The following is a 20,483-nucleotide window of genomic DNA, read 5'->3' as shown; positions in this document are numbered from 1 at the left end:
GGGCAGCAGCAAGCCAAGAATTTCTCCATCACTGTTTGTTTTTGTGAAAACTCACATGGCTGCTGCAGAGCTGGGCTGTTGGTAGAGGTGATGCCCTCTCTTGTCGGAGGGGCAAAGCAGTGGCTGGCAGAACTCAACCCAGGCTGTCTCCTTGTGCTTAGTGTCTTTGGGGGAAGATGAGGATTTTTTTTCTCTTAGTGCTGGGGGATGGTTTAAAATAGAAAACAACAAAGCCCTTTCACTCGAAAGTGCAGGGCTCAGCAGAAGCCAGGCATAGAGCAAACTATGTGAAATATTCAGATGTGTTAGCGCAGAAACTCAATGCTGTGTTGCAACTTTCAGTTTATGTACCTGGGGCTATGTGTGGATACAAAACATGCTTTTTGAATTTTCTTTCTGGCACATGTGCTGTCAGTGTGTTGGTTGGTTTGGCACTGTGGTGTTCCTGTAGAGCTGAGACACTTTGGGACTATTGTATTGAAACTGTATTGCTGAAGAAACGGTGCGTGATGCCCTTCAGGGTTGGGGTGGAGAACTGAGCTCCAGCCAAAGCTTAAATTGGCTGTTGGATGAACTGGACACCTTCAGATTCAGAAGGAGAAAAGCAATAATAATAAAAATACAGAACCTAACCAAAATAAAGGAAAAGAATCTTCAAAACCAACCCCCCAGTTTCCATGTCCCTTGTTCACAGAGAAACCAGCAACAAGAGAACTGAGGGCTTGCCAATGTAGAGCCAAAGCCTGTAATGAAGAGGTATTACCTGCAGGGTTTACACAGGAGCTGGGGTCAGGCTAACCTGGGATCAGCATGGGTGCTTTCCTGTCCGCTTGGAAAGAAGAAACAAGGAGGGAGTGCTGTGCCTCTGGGTGAATGGGGAGGGCCGTGAGCACTGCTCACTTCTGTGTGCCCTAGCAGGATGCCTGGAGACTGTTTTGCAGGGCTGTGCATTCAAAACCACTGTGCACAACAGCTGGGAGGAGTGTTAATTACTTTTTGGGTTATCTTCTCCCCCTTCACCCCAATTTTCTGTGGGCTTGAGGCTTATTCAGTCTCTGTCTTTTGGAGGAACAATTTGTGTTTTGCTTGCTGGTTGATGGTGGCCTGCCTGAAGAAGCTCAGTGATGGAGTTTCTTGGAAGTTTTGTGAAAACTGGGAGCTGGGGTTTGGAGCTTGAGTTTGAACATCTGCAAGATGCAGTGCCTTTTAGCGTGGTTGCTCAACATCCTGCACGTCCCTGGGATACCCTGCGAGCAGGGGCAGTGCTGGGAGTCCTGCATTTCCATGTGGAAGTGATGCAGTGTCCTAGTGTGCATTAACTGGTTTATGGGTCTCGCGTGATGAGCTCCCCTGCTGCAGGTAGGTTTTGTGTCTGGGATGGGTGCACCATTTGTCTCGTTGGTAAGGTTTGAACCAAAAGGAAAACGGGTGATTTGGGGAAAGAGCAGCTGCCCACTGTGCAGATAGGAAGGAACGGTCTTCTTACCTTTGTGTGGGATCAAATGCTGTTTCCTTGGCCTTCCGCTCTTAAGGTGCACGTCTAATGGCCTTTAGCTCATAATAAGGCATTCTGGGACCTGAGGCTGCTAGAGTATCCATCGTGTTGGATTCCTGCCATCCTCTTGTCTCAGCTTCTGGCGAATTCAGGATTTATTCCAGGCTGCTTTGTAATTGAACTGAGCTTCTGTAGGAAAGGCGACCCCAGAGTCAGCAGCTGGGCATGAAATTGACTTCATATATGGTGTGGCTGGATCCTGGGATTGAAGGATTTATGGACAGTTGTTCACTGAGAGATTTTATGATAGCTGTTTGAACTTTTTTTGACTAATTTTCAAATAATATACTTTTTTGGAAGAATAAAAGCAAAAGCTTTGGCAAAAAACACTGGCTGAAGTTGACTACCCTCGCTGCATTCTGAAGGTGAATATTTCTTTCATTCTGTGGAAGACTTGTCTGAGTTAAACAGAAATGATTTTTCTTTAAATGATCACAGGTTTTTAAAGTCGCCTGCCACAAATTTTCAAAACCAAATAACTAAACTGAAATGGGCTCATATCGAAGGCTTTATTGATGAATTGCTTAGAACAACTGTACAATGCAGGAGAATTGCATGTATTTGAAATTTCGTCCTAACAAAGCAGTGTCATGTCAACAGCCTGTGACCACTGACCATTCTAAAAACATTTAAAGCCAACTCTTCAGGGATTCTTAAGATCTTAGAAGGAAACTGACTTACTGTTCATTTACTTATCTTTTACTCTATGTATCTTCTTGCAGTTCTTCTCTTTTAAGGCTCTTGTGTTGTGTATAAAACAAAAATCTGTGTGAGTAACGTTGCCTGTCAATGTTGCCATTTTGCAGTTATTGGTGTGCTGCTGGCCAGCCTTGTTCCCGTAGCTCATTTTGCTTTAAATTTGCTGGAAACCCACCTGAACACCTCTATTACTCAGTAACTTGCTTATGGATCAATATAAAACACGTGTGGTCTTCTGTTAAGTGGTTATTTCTGCCTACCCCTGAAGCAGGGAATCTGTGGAGTTTAAAAAAAACAAAACAAAACACAAAAGCAAAAGTTATTCAAAATGAGAGTGTTGTTTCAGAACTTGCCTTGAAAGGAGGAAATTCAATAGGGAGCCATCTTACTTTCCAAAAAAATTAACTGTGTAAGTTCAGCTGGAAGGCTTTTTGTTAACTTTGATCCTTTCAAAAACTGACCCATTCATAATGCATTGCAGTTTATGGTGAATGCTTTTTCCTGGAATCAGTCCCTGAATATTACCCGCTTTGAAGCATTTTTGTTTCTCCCCCTATGAAATACTTTTGTTTTTCTTTTGCTAACCGATACGTGAAACTAATAAAACACAACAGGGGTGCTTAATGTAAAAAGTACAGCTTTGAATTTACAAGGCCATCGCCACCCTGTACCAATCTTCTTGGCACAGCTGCAAGCAGGATCGCAGCACGCAGGTTTTGCTGCCCATCCAAATCCCAGTCTGAGATCCCTGGCAGTCCAGTTATTCAGTAAGCTCTTGTTTTATTGTAGAACCAAATGTAATTATTTGGCTTATTGCTTCAAAGTACGTTTGTTTCCTAAAAGAGGTTTTATGTGTACCAAATGACAACTATAAAATGTGTTACCTGCTGTATTTTTGGAGCGTTTGCTTCTGTAGTACGTAAAATTCAAATTCTTTTTTGAGGATTATATACACAGAAACAAAAATAAGCACACTTGCATATATACACAAATAAGTCTTTATTCGCTATATTGTTTTCTTCCCCTTCTGTTGTGTCTGACTTTCCCTACCAGCCCTCTTGCTTCCAGGCACAGCTGTTCAGTTATCTCTGTGGGCTGTTCACAGTTGGGCTCTGTCCTTGGGTGTATTACTTAACTTTCTTGCCTTATCTTCAAGTCTACCACAAAATTTTCCTTGAAGAGTCTTCATATTAAAGCCGCACTGAATCATGAAGGAGGTGCATTGATGCTTAAATGTGATCGATTTTAGCACTTGCCGTTAGTCAGGGTTGCTATAAAGCACGTCTGCTCCAAACAACCTTGTTGCTGTTGGAACGCTCCTCCCAGCACTTGGAAGCGGTCATGGCACTGCTAGTGATCTGTGTTTTTCAAATGGAAAATGCTCTCATCGCTTTTCTGACTGCTCCATTTGCCTGCTTTTACTGGAGGCACAATGTTAACACTTTTGTGCGTTGTATCTTCCATGTGTGTCAGCAAGGTACCAGTGTCCAAGACATTCACAGAGTTTCTCCAGAGAATTTGCCAATGCTGGACAAATAGATTTGAGTTTGTAGAACAATGCTGGCTTATGAAAGTTTCTGTGAGGTGTCTTTATGCCCAGCATAAATCCTTTTCTTTTTCAGATCTGCTTTCTTGGAACACTTACAACAAATGAGATGGGGGTGTGGTGACAGTGCTAAGAAGAAAACTGGTGTCCCTACCTTGCTTTTGAGTTTGTGAGCCTAGATGTTTGTCCATGAAGTTTCTCATATTCACAGACTAAACGCAGTAGTTTTAGCTGCTGGGGACTTAGATCTTTCCTGTATGTAGGAATGTCAAATACTGGATTGTAAAGGAGTAGATTTGTTGAAGCAGAGTAATATGCAGCATCCTTTATTTGCTCCTTTTTTGTTGTTTTCCTGATGCTCCTAATATGAATTTATTCTCCTGGGGAGACCTTGTCAGACCAAACCAAATAAACTGACATCTGCCTCCATCAACTTGGGGAAATGGCCAAATGTCCTGATTTATGAGCTGTAGTTGTCACGTTCAATGCTTTTCCTCTGTTGTCCTCCTAGATACAGAAAGAGAAGGTGTACAAGCGTATTGGTTTTAAAATAAGGTTGCAGCCCACTTGTGAATATGCAGAAATTTGAGTTCAGGAGAATGGAATAACATTTTCTGTTGGGTACTTTCTTTGGTGCTCCCATTTAAGCAAGTGTAATTAGGGCAGCTATCTGTGCAAATTTTGCAACTTTTTTTTAAAAACAAAATCAGGCTGCTAAAAATCACACTTGTCACCCAGAAGAAGTTAACATTTCCCAACATGATTCTGGCTGAAAACATTACTGTGGTTGTTACCTTTGAAATTATTACGTCTGCTAAACTCTCCATGTTACGCCATTTGAGGTAGCGTAGACTGAAATAAGAGAACGTGAAAAGGACGTTCAGCCTTTTTCAACAGTGCTAATATTGTAGACTGTTCTCACTAACAAAAATATGTTCATTTTTCGCTCCTTGCAGGTTTACGGGAACAGACGGACCAAGTGGTTTTGGATTTGAGTTGACGTTTCGACTAAAGAGAGAAACGGGGGAGTCGGCTCCACCTACGTGGCCAGCAGAGTTAATGCAAGGCTTAGCGAGATACGTCTTCCAGTCAGGTACTGCAGGGTTCAATCTGTTACTGCACGTCTTGTTGCTTTCATTCAGAAGGACTGCATCTGTCATATGGTGCTACGGTCGGGTCTCCCAGTTGCTCTGTCAAATCTTGAGAGTTTTTTTTGTGCGTGAACATTTGGCCAAAAACATTGGGTTTCTTCCATCAAGCCCTCGTGTTGGGTACAAAATCCAGCTGCTGTTTGGATAATTTAAGGTCGTTGATATTGAGAAACTGAAGGTACAGAACAGTTAGTGATTATGGGAAAGGAACGGTACAGGGACTGGCACTCTTCTTATGGTGTTCATTTCAGCTCTCCCGTGGTGAGAGAGCATAATGTAAGTATCGCGCTTGTTTATCTTGAAATGGCTGAGGGGCACACATCTGATAAGGTCTCATTTCTCAGTAGAAGGGCTATAACTTCTGAAACAGTTGGTTTCACTGATCTGTGCAGCGGAGTAGTGCTAGTGTGTGTAAATAAGAAGATGGGAATGACATAAAAGTTATTATAGATGCCAGGGCTGGGAAGGCTAAAGAATTGGCACTGAAGAATCAGCTGTGCTTATGGAGACTTAGCAGAAAGTTAAGAACCATCCAACTATTTTGTTGTGCCAGTCACTTGGATGTTAGTTTGTATGGTGAGAAGGTGAAGATCTGTGGAGTGGCTGAGTGCATAATGTACTTGAAAGGCTGTCACAAAATCTGCATAAAAATATAAGAACTTTTTTTTTTTTTTTAACCGAGCTTGAGGTCCTTTACATTTAAAGTACCTTCCAAAGAAATGATTATTGAATTTGCAGCATTTGGCTGGTTAATAAATTGCTGAGTAACTCCTGATTCCAGTGCTGGTTTTCAGCCAGCTGGCTGACTCTCAAAAGGGAGAGGTCCAGGCACAAACAGGATTGCTCTGGTAACTTGTCATATACTGGTAGGGCAGGGGTAACTCTTGTGAGGTGTTTTTTCCAAATATTGACTGACAGAGACCAATGTCAGCATGGGTTATTGCTTGTCTTCGTACTGGGAATGTCTTTTGTTGAAGTTTAAAATAATATAATAATTTTTGTAACCTTTGTGGTGCAGCTATCTTCTCCAATTGCCATTTATGTTTGGGCTCACCTGTTGTAGTGGTAATGCTGAGTCACGGCCTGAAGCAGTGATTGAGCACTTGGTGGGAAGGTGGGGCCAACCCAGAGGAGCTCAGGTGCAGGCAATGCAGCTGAGTGACTGGAAGGAGTGGAGCCAGGATCCACCTCTTCCCAGGCCCCATTTAAGGGTTGGCAGTGGAGGTGTGGGCATCTCTTGCTGGAGATCCTTGTCTACCTTAGGCCTTTCAAAGGTAAGCAGCTCTTTTCTTTCACTTCTGCATCCGTAGCTGCTGCACTTTGGCTTGTTCTCCTTTGCTGCAGCCAAAGACTTTGCCACCCTGCTATTATCGTGGTACTTTCCACCCATCGTAGCATTACAGCTGTAATCTTTTCTGTCTTGGTTTTTTGCTGCTCTTCAGCATCTGAGTTCACATTACTTTAATGGCTCTTACCATTGTTTGAGGTTCTTATCCTGCCTAAATTGTTCAGGGTGTTAACTTTTTAGTACTTGTCATGCGTGCTCTTATTTTCTGTGTCTGGACTGCAGGATCTGGGCAAAAGCATCTGACTCTAAGGTTTCCCTTCAGGTATAGCATACAATAAGTTATGTATTAAACTGTATTACATATAGGACTCTTCATGTAGCCTTTAACATTATCTGGTTTGGTATAGTCTCTGCTACGGTCACGTCAGCACCTCATATTTGCATGTTAAACAATCTCCAGTAGTGCAGTTGCTTGTCTCAACCTTTCTGTGAGAAGACGTGTGTGGAGTGAAATGAGATTTGGCAGGACAAAACGTAGGATGAAAGTCTCAGTCTGAGCTGGTGCCGAGGGCAGAAACTTCCCTGGTTTGTGCAGCAGCCCTGGAACAGCTCTTCCTGGTAGATGAGGTACCACTTTCTGCTTCTTGGTATTGTTGAGCCAGGGAAAGTGTTAAAATGCTGCTTAAAGGAGTTTTACCAAGCAAAGGATTGTTGTGCTGGAAGATTTCCCAAGTTTCCTGCACCAATGCTGTCTCTGCTTTCTGACCTCGAAGCAAACTGTTTTTAGACTGGAAGGAGCAATTGATTGTACCCATGTGTGTTAGGCTCTGTCATGAACTCTTAAGTGCCTTCAATATTATCCTCTGCTTATCCATGCTGATTTTGATTATCTACTATGACTTTTTAAAGGCACTGCTCAAATATACTTAATAGTTTCTAGCCTCTGGGTATTTTGCTCTCAACTTACATTATTAAAAGAAACCGAGAGTATGTATGAATCATAAATCGACCCCTTTGAATACGAAATTGAGTGTGAGCCAACAGTATGCTCATCATGCAGCAGGCAAACCACAGACTGGGTTACACTGAGAAGAGCGTGACCAGCAGACTGGGGGAAGTTATTACCTCTTCCACTTGGCACTTGGAAGGCCTGGCTTAAAATACTGGGTCTGGTTTGGGGCCTCACAGTGTGAGGGGCTGAGAAACCAGAGTCCTGTAGAGCAGGGAGGCAAGAGTGTGTAAGCTGGGAGGAGTGCTGGTTTGGTCTGTGGGAAGGTGATGGTTGGCCTAGCAGGATCAACAGCTGTTGGAAAGGTAGTTACAAGATGGAGGGCTCATTTTTGGTTTTAAGTTGGTCTTTCACACGACTTCATTGCTCAGGTGTTAAAACTTGAATGCTGCCAGGTGGTTGGAGGGGTGGTGTTTCCAAAACCCAGTCAGCATTAAGCAGGATGCAGTGCTATTGCACTGTTTAATTTGATGAAAGGTACTTTTTTGCTCAAGTTCTTCCAGCGGTGCCATTTGGAGCAATTGTCAAATGCAACATCAACAAGCACTGTTTGACTCCAGTGTACTTATACCTCATTGGTCACTTGTTTAAAAATCTGTGGTGACTCTTTAGTGCCTCAGATAGCCTTAAAAATACTTGATGAACCAACACAACTTGAGTAATGCTTGTTAATCCACTCATAACAAGCAAGAAAAAAAACAAAACAAACAAAAACCAACAACAAAAACTGGCAGGAACTTTTTGGGTAGTTTCCAGGCGCTTTGGCTTGTCAGAGGATTGTTTACTTTGAATGCTGAGAGCTTAACTCTTATCTCTTGTGTAACAAGCCAACATTTTGGTTATCATAGATGTGCTTTGCTGAGTCCAGTTGTAGTTATGGGAGGATAAGATGTAGTTAAGCTCTTGCTGAGCCTGAGCATTTTCAGCTGGTGGTGATTGAGCTGAAAACTAATCTAGCAGCTACTGCTGTCTTAAACCTTGTTACTGTGAACTAGCATTTCAAAATGTATGTGATTGCAGGCGATGTATTTTTGTTACAAAGGCTGTTAAGCAAATGAATGTTATCTAGTTGTTTCCATCTCTCCCTCTCTGTGGCTGTACTTGAGTGTCTTCTGCACTGGATTTCAGATCTCCTTGAGCCTTGGCTGCCCTGTTCACTGTAAGGAACACTTGAAGCTTTGTGCTTTTGATTAAATGGCACTGTTTCTCCTCCTTCAAGAAAACCAAGTTTGCAGATCTCAAAAGTTTTTGTGGCTTTATCTGTTCTTAATTTTATCACTGTTTGACCATGACCACAAATTCCAACTCTGTTATTTTTAGTTTGCAAAAAGAAACAATCCTACAAACCTTGAAAATGAAACTTTGCACAATTCAGTGACCTTAACTTGTCATGGTTTGTGAGTATACCGGGAATGTCTGTTGGTGGAACCAATTATGCTTACAGTTGTTAACTCTTTAGGCCCTGCAGAATTAGAGTGCTTGATTGGTGTAGAATGGCCTTGGGTTTTATTTCCCTGAAATTGAAATCTATGAATTTTTTCTCTCTGTGGTGAAGTTTGTTCTCAAATGTATGCACTGTGAGGGCAAAACATGGATGATGCGTGGAAACAAATGCATTGTTTGTATGAGATCTTGCTGCTGTTGTGTTTCCTCGGCTGAAAGAGAAATCTACAGCTGTAAGGTATGGATTTTGGAGAACTTGTCCAAAAAACAAAGACACGAGATTTATTATTGGTCAATTAGACTTTGGCACCTAAGCAACCAGTAGGAAGACATTAAGGGAATAATGGAAGTTCCTGTCTGGATTTATCAAGAATAAGTGGAAATAAACTAATCTGTATCGTAGTAATGGGTGCTATAGGAAACAAAGAATGTTAGTTACCTTGGTAGCGGTGAGACTTCGGACATAGTCTCATGTAACAGGTGCGTGAGCAAGCCAAGAAAACTTGATCTTGATAAAAAGAAGGGGATGCAGACTGATTAGATGTCTTGACTTAAGTAGTTGTCTATGCGTTGTCATCAACCACAGAAGGTAGGTAGATTTGGGATTCCTCTGAAGTCTGTACGAGGGCTGATGCAATTTGGGATTGACCAGGATGGTAAGGTCATAGAAGTGCAAAGTATCCTGACAAAACTTGCAGCAAAGCACTGTATTGCTTGGGGTGGAGTTCAGAGTGAACTTAGCAAAGTGAGGAGATGATCTGGAATGCGTGTGTGCAGGAAGCTCAGTAGGGTGCAACAAGTGCAAGTTCCCATGCTTCTTCAGGAATAACCCAGTGCAGTTACTGGCTGGGGACAGACAGGGTAGGGCAGCAGTTTTGCAAGGAGAAGAAAACAATTCGGAGTTGGTTCACCAATGAGCTGTACCTAAACCAACACTGTGCAGTCTGAGAGGGAGGCAGAACTGTCCTAATACATGAATAGAACTGTTCTGTATTTTGCTTGGGGTACGTACAATACACTGCTGTCAGCACATCAAGAGGAAACATACAACATTGGCTCCAGTTCGGGGCAAAAGGCTTCAATTCAAATACATCCCAGTAAAGTCTGCAAGAGGACAGTAAGAATGATCTGCAAGTCTGGAAAATATGACCTAAGGAGGAATGATCAAAAGAACTGCATTTGTTTAGTCTAGGGAAGAGAAAATGGAGGGAAGATGGGAGAACAGTCTTCAAATATGCAAAAGACTGCTGTAGGGAATGAAGTAATATTTTTCTCTGTGTGCCAGCAGGATAGGAGACACCTGTCACTGCTGATGTTTCTGTAAGGTAGGCTCACAGCTTGTCGTTAGGAAAATCTTTCACTAGGTCTGTAGTAGGGAGTTGCTCGTGTCTGGGGAACTGCAGAATGTAGTAACAAAATATACAGGCAAAGGAAGTGTGTCAGGTGCAGTTTCCATTTAGATGATGATTTAATGGAGACTTCAGCCAATTACTTCCGGAGAAAGTTGCTTACATGCAGTAGAGGCAGTTGTCAGACCTTAGATAACCTTGACTAAATTATTCCCTCGCAAAGCTTATTACACCTTTTGAAAAGTGTGTTGGACAGATCTGATTCCAGCAGATGCACGACAAGTTACACGTGTTGATAGCAGTGTGTCAGCACAGTGACCGAACCAGCAATAGGTTATGGGTTATTTTCTTTACAAGCACCTCTCTTGGCATGGCTGACTCTCTGCACTTCACTATGAGGGATTCTCTTTCCAAAGGATTAGGTATGAAATGTCTTGTCCTCAATTTATTACTGTGAAACCTGTAGGAACTCAGTATCTCTGAACTCCTGTCCTGTTCTTTGTGGTTCGAGTCCGTGGGCCAACTTTCCAAAGTTACTAGAAGGGGAAGGATGCACAAAAGCACCCAAGCCTTCAGAAGCCAGGCTGCAAAGCAAGCCCACACTGAGGTATATCTAGCTTTCTGTAGTTACCTCTGACGGACAGTGATTTTTTTCAGGTAGAAATTCCTGTCTGATGGGTAGTTTGTAGTTTGAGGAAACCCATATGCTGTTCCTGCCTGTCATTATTGCACTGAATCAATGTGAGTGTATTATACCAGCTTTGCTGCCTCAGTTTCCCTTCTGGCAAATGAGCATGATTGTGAGAGCGGTAAGGACTGCAGCTGAAGATGCTCTTGTTCAGCAGTTTTCCTCTGATTCAAGTTAGTTTAATCCCAGCCACAGAGGCACTTTGCACTTGACAGGCAGTATAACTTTTACACTGAAAATGAGACTCAGTAGGATTAAGTGATTTGGCTGAGGTCGTGGACCTGAAGCCATTACACTAGCGAATGCTTTGACACCTGTTGCCCTTGCTTAACCACTAAACCTCATCTTCAGCTCTTCAGGGGTTTAGCAGGCTTCAATGCGTAGCCTCGATGACTCTTTCCTTGCTGACATGTTTTCAAACACTCTCAACTGGCCAATTTCTGTGTGTAAAAACAAAACAAACTCCTCGCTTCCTTGAATACAAATGAGGCTTGTTTAGCTTGTTTGTCCAAGTTTATTTCTTCCCAATAGGATAACTAAAGCCAAATAAAATCTTCCAGTAATTCATAGATTTTTTTATTTTTTCCCCCCTTGACTGTGCCTTTATATGTTTTTAATCCTAGGCTGATTTATTGTTCTCTTCTGGTTGCTATGGCTCTGTAAAATATATATATTTTTTATCATCTGTTTGTAATATTGACCAGTTTCCAGTGTGGAGCTGGCCTTGGTTTCTCTCTTGTATTCCAGGATTTTAGATTAAAAATGGGCGGATTAACTGTGTTTTTTTATTCCACAAAGTAGTATAAATCAACATGAATTTCATTTCAGCAGAACCCATTGCACAATGAACTCTGTGCAGACACAGCAGTGCAGTGCCATTGTAGAGCAGCACCCAGCCTGCTGCTGCCCGTTGGTGAGTAGAACACAGCTGGGCACGCAGGTTGTGTGCCTTGGTTCTGCACAGGGGCATGGAAACATGCTGTTCCTGGTTCCAATTTAACCTAAGTTCGTTGTGGCCAAAAGCTCTCATCATCTGATAGTTATTCAGTGGTCCATGAGAAATTGGTTGGGTTTTAGCCTAATTCCTCTTAGACATTTCCCATAAAACAAGCTGTTCTGTGAGCAAAGCGCACATCCTTTACGTATTTGCATCCTCGCTCCTCCCTGTCCCACAGCGCTGCAATAAATCCAGTTCTCTGTGTGCTGCTGCCCATGAGCTCACCTCCCCGATATTTCCCACTCCCTATCTCCAAAACTAACCCCAGCACGTCCCCCATCCTCCAGCTGGGAGCTGCGTGCTATGGCCGGCACCGTGCACTGTGCTGACTGCTGGGACCAGGCAGCTCCGCGCGAGTCCTCAGCAAGGTGCCTGGTGGGATGGGCAGAGTTTTGTCCTGCTGGGTGTCACAGCAAAGCACTGGCTGTAGAGCGACCCAGACTCTTAACAGCGACTCTGCTGTTAAGCCAGAGAAGCAGCTGATCGGTCACTTCACTCTGAATAGACCTCGTGGAAAATAGTTTCATCTGTAGAAAAGATACCTCTAAGAGGAGACAGTGTGTAGGAGTGTAAGTACACGTTCTTTTGAAATACTGTCCCAGGATTGCACAGAGAAAACATTAAAGCTGAGACCACATTTATTCTTACCTTCTTATTTCTCTTCCTGCTCAGGTTGTTCAAGGTCTGAAATGTGTGGGCTGGCACTTAACTGTTCACTGTGCCCAGCAGCCAAACAGTGCAGTACAGGTGCTGCCAGACACAGCTGGTAGAACTCGCTCCCTTTGCCTGTGTGCTCCCATTAACTGGCCCAGAGCAGCGCCAACTGCAGCAAACCCTCCTTCTGCTGCCTGTGAGACATCAGCTTGCCCTGACTGCGCTCAGCCTGTGCATGCAGTTGTAAGCCACCAGAATTTGTACCTGAGCTCTTGGAGCCAGGCACCTGCCTGCTTTCCTGATACGGCATCTCTCCAGCAAATTCCAAGAAGCCTTCTCACTGATCAGACTTTGGCATCAAACTTTTTTCTCTGATCTGTTTTGGCTTTTTTTTTTTGGTTGTTTGTTTTTTTGTGACTATTCTGGGTTCGATCCAGCAGGATCTATTGAAACTGTAGTATAGCTGCTCTTTTCCATTCTCAAAGAAATATCCAGTACCCTTGGTTGCTTTTTCTTAATGTCATGAGTCTTGCCATCTAGCAGGACTGTAGAGGAAGTGTAGTGGTACTAATTGCACAGTGTCTGTGATGTTCAGTACAGGAAAAGAGGAAGAGGATGGATCCTGGCATTGGTGGCATTGAGGCTGGCACATGGGTCAGCATGCAGAGATGCATCCTTCTCTAACAGATCTAAGTGTAATTTCCTCTTTCCAGACTTCCAGAGCTTAATGTTGTTTGTCATTTTGTGTGGCTGTGATTTTGGGCACCTTTTGAGCGCGGCACCTTTCCCCCTGCTTGTGAGGCAGGGACGTGTGGTGCTGCTGAGGGAGGAAGGAGGCTGCAGCTGTTACAGAGGAGCTGTGGTGCCTACCTGGCAGTGAGCTGACACGCACCTGGCTGCCAGTCGTTCCTGCAAGTCTTGTCTGGGCCAAAGAAGTGGTTTCAGATCTTGGTGTTAAATTTCAGATCTTGGAGAGCAGGAAGTGATGAAGCAGCGCTGCAGGTGTGACAGCTGTGCAGCGCTGCTGTCACCACATGGCTGGTATGCTCACTTGCACACTGCCCTACTCTCATTCTTCTTACAGCATAAACGGAACGGCCTGACCTCAGGTTTTGGATGGCTGACTGTACTTGACTTCTCTTTTCTGCTCAGAATGGCAGGATGCTGCCTCTGTGCAGTACTGCAGATGTCCCAGCACAGGGCTCCATCCTGCCTATTGCCACTCCTCCCACTGCTGCTGGGACCAAGCAACGCTTCCATTTAGTGCTTGCTGCTTTTGTTGAGTAACATCTCCCTGTGCTTTGCTTGGAAGCTGCACCAAATTGCTTTTTTTGCACTGATGCAAAACTCCCAGTAACCCTCTAGCCAGGTTTGAAAAGCACTGTATGCTTTCTCATGGACTAGAGGGGAGGGGTTCTGCAGCACTGCTGTGTGATACTGCTTTTTGCTTTGTCAGCACAGGGGGAGATCAGCCCGGGCTGGGCAGGAGGATCAACAACTTCCTCACAAGATCAGGAAGGGTCCTTCTGAGCCTTGCCAGGGAGCTGTTGTTGTCTCAGTGTGTAAATCCCAGCTGAACACAGGTCTATGACCTTCCTGTGCCCTAAAGGCTGCACTGACACTAAAGCATGGGGAGACTTTGTGCCAGGAGCAGAGGCACAGAAACTCTTTGTTCCTTATAAAAGACTGTTGAAATAGAGGAAAAGCAATCTTCCTTCTGCCTGTATAGCATTTCCAGGCAGTAAGCAAGGGATCTCAGCAGCGGCTGAAAGAAGAGGCTTGTTTTTAGCTAATGCTGCAATTTAGATAAAGCAGGTTTAGGCCCAGTTTGTGTTGGCTGGATTTCAGCTGGTGCTGTCCCTTTTAATTCTGTCAACCCCTGTCCTGTTGCAGCCTGGGAATTGAACTTGGCTCATTACTTTTCAGCTGTTCAATACAGTTCATTCAGCTGGTTTATTTTAAAAAAAAAAAAAAAGTTGAAAGGATCTGTCTTCTCTGTGCTCTGCATCAATCCATGTGTTATAGACTGCTCTCAAATGTCATGGATAGACAGAGCAGTGGCACTTATAAATGCAACCATACATCAGATTTGCAAGTGCATGAGTTACTTCAGCCGGTGTACTGCAAGAGGGCTCCCTCAGGAAGAGGAGGGGGGGGAGAAACAGGAGTGGATACCCAGAGAAGCCTTGATGCATCTTGTGACAGCTGAAGAATGGAAGGGCAGCCAGCAGGCTTCATGCCCTGGGGACCCCAGGATGCTGGCTTCTGGCAATTGTTTATCAAGAGAGGTCATAGTTCAGGATCAGAACCAATTCTCGCCTGTTTTCTACCCAAGGTAGAGGGAAGCCTTTTCTCCATTCTACCCAGAGCATCCCTGCTACAAAAGGCTGAAAAGCACAGGTACTGGGGACCAGAAGAGTAGTTCTGACTCCTGGGGTAAGGAAGCAAGGCAGAAGCTGCACATGTTCCATCCAGCCTTGGACAAAGGCTCTAACCCTGTGCTGTGGCAGGAATGCGAGACAAAGGGCATGGCTCAGGGAATGCAGAAAACCCCCTCCTGCTGATGTGAGGTCCTCTGGCCTCTTACATATGAGGTCTTTGTCCCACTCAGCCTTTTCTGGGAAACGGAAGCAGCCACTCTAATAGTTAAGGGCTTCTGCATAGAATAGTGCTGCCTCCCCCTGTCAAGGAGCTGAAAGCCACAAAACAGGGATTGTTTTGCGGTCGTAGGAGCATCCTCTTCTACTGCGTGTACAGTCATTTGGGATGCACAGAGGAGAGAGTGAAGATTGCACAAACTGAGTAGTCTTATGAAAAGGACTCATTTTTTTCCTTGACAGCTACCAGCCTATGTTAGATGAAACTGCAGAGGAGAGCAGGCAGAGCTGGAAGTTGGCTTTGCTGTTACATATATCCTTCTTACACTTTCTATTGAAGATCTGTGAAGCAAGTGGTACTGAAATGGTGTGCTCTGCCTAACCTGCTCTGCACTCTGTCTGCCAGTGCTGTGGTGTGTTGAGCTCATTACAGACCATCTTCTGACAGCTTTACATGCAAAGAACCTTTACAGCAGCCCGCTCAGTCAGGAGGCAGCAAATGGGCGCAGCAGGGAAAGCGTTTTGTTCTTGGTGGGGAAGGGAACTGGGAGAGTGGATTCAGAGTCTGCAGGCAGCCCAGAGCCTGTGGGAAGTGGACTCTTTTCCTTTTTCTTTGAAAACCTGAGGCTTAAAGGAATTGTATTGGAACATGTGGAATGGAGTTTCAAAAGGTGATCCAGAAACAGGCTAATCATTTTGCATCTGAACCGTAATTATAGCTCTTGGACAGAGTTTGTGTTTCTCTTGCATTATTGTAATGAGCTTGTGGAGCTCATCTAATATTTCTAATACTTTGTATAAATGTGTGTGAATGCAAGGTTCCTTTGCTTCCCACCTTTCAGCCTCCTGCTTTGCCAAAATTAAAACAAAGGTTTGCTCCATGCAAGCTTTAAATTTCTGAAAGGTTAAAAGCAACCACTGAGAAACAGCACTATGGTGCTCTCTAAGCTGTCCCATTGCTTTCCGTTAGGAGACTCAGAACCAGTGTCAGGATAACTGAGTAACTTTTCCTGGGAGATTGATGTGATTACTATACAGGTGTTTGTGCACAGGCTATCCTCCCTTTCCTGCCTTTTCTGTTGAGTAACTTTTACTTAAAGAGAAATCTTGGAGCAGTCTTGCAGTGTGTGAGACCTCTTTCAGGCTGGGCGTTAAAGCTGTGTGTGTCATCTTTGGCTCCTTCAGAGCAGGATAGTGCCTTAGTTTTTCAAACCCTTAAAAAGTTCTTTAACAGAAATCTCTGAAGTACCTAGGGATGATCACGAGTGGCAGCAGTCTTGTAGTGCTCCTGTATCCACCTAAATGTACACTCATCTTGAGAGCTTCCACATACATGAGTGTGTAAAAGGTCCCACAACACAGAGTGTTTCTCTCGCACTGCATTTCTCCTCCCTTGCAGAGGACACCTGAGAGGTTGTTAGGTGCTGTTGTACATGTATTTGTTCTAGCTGCACCTAGCTGAAGCATTCATATGGTTGTAAAATATTCTGACTTTTGTCTGTCCCAACACAGGATAGTGTCCTTAAATAACAGGCAAGCTTCTCTTCCAGTTGGCTCCGTGTGGGACCATGCGATCTGTAAATAAATTGTCATTAAATATCTATTTTGAGCCAGCCCTTAATCTGTAGAAAACCCTGCTGTATAACATCCTCTCTTGCCTGGGTCTCCACCCCATCCTGAGGCTGTTCTATTACAGAAGCTACTGAAGGCATAATTGTGATCCTTTGAAGAACTACTGTAAAACACATCTTGCTCAGGTGAGAGATGTAGGAAGCTGGTGACAGCTCTGCTGGGCAGAGCTAGTAGGGTCCATCTGGAAAAAATGTGTGCAAGGAGTGGGCTCTGGGAGGCTGCTGCCACAGGGTCTCTGGGCTTCTCCTCACAGGCAGGAATGATGCTAAGGGGGAGGCTTTATCCACAGGGTTGGGACTGTCCCCCCAGGTTCAGTGCTTGGCAGGTGCATCAGTCCTGCTCCTCTGGGGATGCTTGGCTGGGAGATGCAGGAGGCAGGATGCGGGTGTGCCACTAGTGTTGGAGAAAAGGAGAGCACACCAGCCATGTAGAACCTGGGGCAGATGGTCATGGGTGATGAGGTGTAGAGAAATAAGAGCTTGGAGCAGGAGAGTTCTGTGGGGCTGTGAAAGAGCAGTTCACGCATGTTTGTTTTCTTTCTCATTACGATGCCATGCAGCCATATATTCCCTCCCTGTAGGTGAACACCATGCAGATAGATCAGACAGGTAAGAGCTGTGCTGTTCCGAAAGCATCACTAGGAATGCATCTGCTACAGTGTTTCTGCAGTGAGGTGCCCGTGTGCTGCAGGAGGCTGCAAGGAGCAATGGGCAGCTTGGAGCTGGGGGAGGCTGCAGGAAGGCGTAGGAGAAGGGGGCTGGAAGAAGTCAGAGAGAGGATGGGGCCCCCAGCTCCCAGAGGGTGGGAGTGTGCCCTGGGCATGGGAGTCACTAGCTGGGAGCCTGTGAGAAATTCTCAGAGGCTGCAGTAATGGAAACTGTGCGTGTAGAGTTGGGCAGGGAGAGGGAGCCAGGCACACAGATGTGGAGGGGATGGGAAAGAATTGTCCTGGGAAACAGAAGGGGTAGAGGAGGCCCAGAGCCGTGCTGGTTGTTGCATGATAATAATTTAGCTGCTAAAATACTGTGCTCTCCAGTGTCACGTAAAGCATATGGGATCTGCATTGTGATATGAAAACCGGTGTTTGTAACTCCATCAGGGGAAACTGTGGCACAAAGAGACGCGTTTGCCACCACCTCGGTGTGAGTGGAGGGGTGGCAGTTCTGAGCAGTGAGGGGATGGGTGGCAGTTCTGAGCAGTGAGGAGTCCTCTTTGTTCTGCTGGGATTACAGTGGGTTCTGCTTCTGGCCCCTCCACCTGACTTTCAGTCCAAGACTCTAAAGGGATCTGATAAGTTATATCCAAGCGTGTAAGCTGATGAGTGCTTTTCAGAGGATCATTCCTTTTCCATATTTAACCACCAGGATTTAAAAAATAATGAAATACTTTCCACCTGCTGATCAACTTAAAAAAAATAAAAACAAAAAATCTGCTTTGCTCTTCAGTTTTCTGAACTCAGTCTTCAAACTTCAGAGGTCAAGGAGTCCTTACAGGGCTGATAATCTGTTTTTTCTCCTCACTCTTTTTTAAAGAACCGTTTGCCTAGGCCCCTTGTTTATAAAAGCCCAATTTGAATCCCTGCAGTGGAGCCATTGTTTAATTGTGCTCCAGGGATTGAATTCTTCCCAAGGCATCTTGTCTGTGCTGTATGCCTGCAGCAGGCAGCAGCCCCGTGTGAATCTGTGCTGGGGCTGTTCTTCTTTCCCAGACAGAGATAAGGGGCAGCAAAACTGAACTGTGCAGCACAAACTTGGAAAAAGGGCTTTTTTTTTTAATGTAGTACAAATATATCATGGCTTGGACTCGAATAATTTCTTCTGTGTTCTTGAAACATTCTGCCTGAGCTAAAAATGAAATTACAAACTAATACTGCCAGCTGGTACCCCAGATTATATCACAGTTGTTTTTCTCCTTTACCAATCTATTTGTGCAATTCTCTGTAGGTTAGGAAAGGAAGCAGACACTGAATTTAGCATTAATTTGGTTTTCACTGGATTATCTTAATTTAACATGACTGGTAAATGAGTCTGAATGAGCTCTTTCTTTATATGCTGTTTTTTGTGCTATTTTTTTTGAATTTGTGTCTGTATGATGAGTTGCAATAGCAGTATTGCTTTGAGATTTTTAGACTCTTTTCATGTTTAGTCTCATACAGCTACATATTTGCACGCATAGTCATATCCATTAGTGAGCTAATTAGAAATATGAAGTAGCTCTGGTGAAAAGCATAGCTAATGCATTTCGACATTGGACTCTGCCCCTTGTTTCTCATAATTAATTTTAGCTGTTCCATCTGCAAGGTGGTACTGAAACGCAGCATCGAATCTTTCTTGTGACAGATTGCCAGACTACCTTCAAAAAAACAACAAAAAAAAAAACCACCAGACTGAATATTAAAAATGTGTTGGGGAAAATGCACTTACAATAAATTATACAAGCTGTGCATGGGCTAACGGCAATGCAATAAATTACATGATTTCTGCAAGTATTGGATAAGCTGTATTCAATTTAAATGTCTAGCTGCATCACTGTCTTGCTGGTCAGGAGCTCACTGAGGGCCTCTGTAGCATTCCTGTTCCCAACGCTTTGGACTCGAAATCTTTCTCTGCTTTGCTTTGCCCTCAGCTACAGAATTTCTGAGTGCTGCTGTCTGTTTGTTGCTGCCGACAGCTCAGCTGAGCAGTTGCTGTTGGACCAACCTGAGAGCTCCTGTAAGTGTTCAAGCTGCTGAGCAGTGCAGGTAGCATAAGGTCTGCCTTGCGTGAGGAATGTCGTCACCTTGCTTGCATGCCAGTGTACCCACTGCCATGCTCTGCTGTGAATTTATTAGATGTGTTTTTTAGACCAAGCTAGCACAGAAGTGACAGGAGTTGTGCCAAGCATCATGAAAGCTTGGAAGGCAGCGACCCAGGTAACTGCTGCTGTCACAGGAGGACAAGCAGGATTGTTCCTTTTAGGAGCATCTCACACAGCTCAGAAAAAAAGGGACCTTGTAACCACAGCCTGGCTTTCTGCAGAGATGGGAGGAATGCAGAGACTTGCTTTAGAAGAATATGAGTGCAGCAGAACAGCTGTTTGCCCCAAATCAAGCCAGCTTAATGTCAAAGGACCAGGCTCAGGCTGTGTGCCAGGCTGGGCATGGGCAGAAGAGGTGCTCTGAGTTCCCTTTCTGTCTCCTCGCTGGTGGAACAGCCTTAGCTCTGTTTTCCTCCATGCTGTTCCCTGTGTGCATTCAGGAGGAGATATTTGCCTCCCAGGTGCCCAAACCTGCTCTGTGTACAGGGCAGCAAGCTGACGGGGAGCATCTCTTGGGCTAGATTCAGCCTGGGGCAGTTTTGAGGTGGAGCGCTGTTAGCTCCCAGTGCTTGTCTCAGTGTGCTGTCTTTTTCCACTTTCTCCCTGCAGTTATTCAGGGGATTTAGAGCTCTTAAACAGATGTAAAAATGGCAGATTTAAAAAAGAAATGGAAAATACAATGGGAAATAAGCTGTTTCTCTGCAGAGCTAGCCAATGCCTCCTGAGCATGGGTTGCACGCTCTATGCTGTTTATAAAGCATCTTGAGGCCAGGAACATGACTTGTATTTATTTCTTTAGGCATTAACTGTGTTTAGTCAAATTGAATACAGGGGAAGTGCACTTTAAGAAAACACATGAGCACTGCTGCACAAAGAATTTACTGGTCCACAGTGGGGTGGTTCTCTGAGTTATTTCCCCAGTTCTCATTATGGAGCAATTGGGGAGTAAAGCTGGGAGAGATCTCACAGCTGAGTTATGGCCATGGCTGCAGGAAGGAGCTTCACCTGCTTCGTGCAGCCTGTTAAAGAGAATGGATAATGACATTTTAAAGACTTCAAAATATGGGAGGCTTTATAGA

General features: G+C 44.4%; 1 protein-coding gene across 2 annotated transcripts in view; it reads left to right on the top strand.

Annotated features, from left to right (window-relative positions):
- SUFU (SUFU negative regulator of hedgehog signaling) overlaps window positions 1-20,483 on the top strand; it is an 87,294-nt gene that overhangs the window by 18,344 nt on the left and 48,467 nt on the right. For both annotated transcript variants that reach the window (XM_052677276.1, XM_052677277.1), the window contains exon 3: window positions 4,757-4,893. In XM_052677276.1, the coding sequence (XP_052533236.1) occupies window positions 4,757-4,893 (137 nt within the window). The remainder of the gene's footprint in view (window positions 1-4,756; window positions 4,894-20,483) is intronic.

Source organism: Tympanuchus pallidicinctus, unplaced genomic scaffold (assembly GCF_026119805.1).
Source record: "Tympanuchus pallidicinctus isolate F22 unplaced genomic scaffold, pur_lepc_1.0 scaffold16, whole genome shotgun sequence".
NCBI classification, from domain to species: Eukaryota; Metazoa; Chordata; class Aves; order Galliformes; family Phasianidae; genus Tympanuchus; species Tympanuchus pallidicinctus.
Note: the sequence above shows the minus strand (reverse complement) of the source record. Positions and strands in the feature narration are given on the sequence as shown.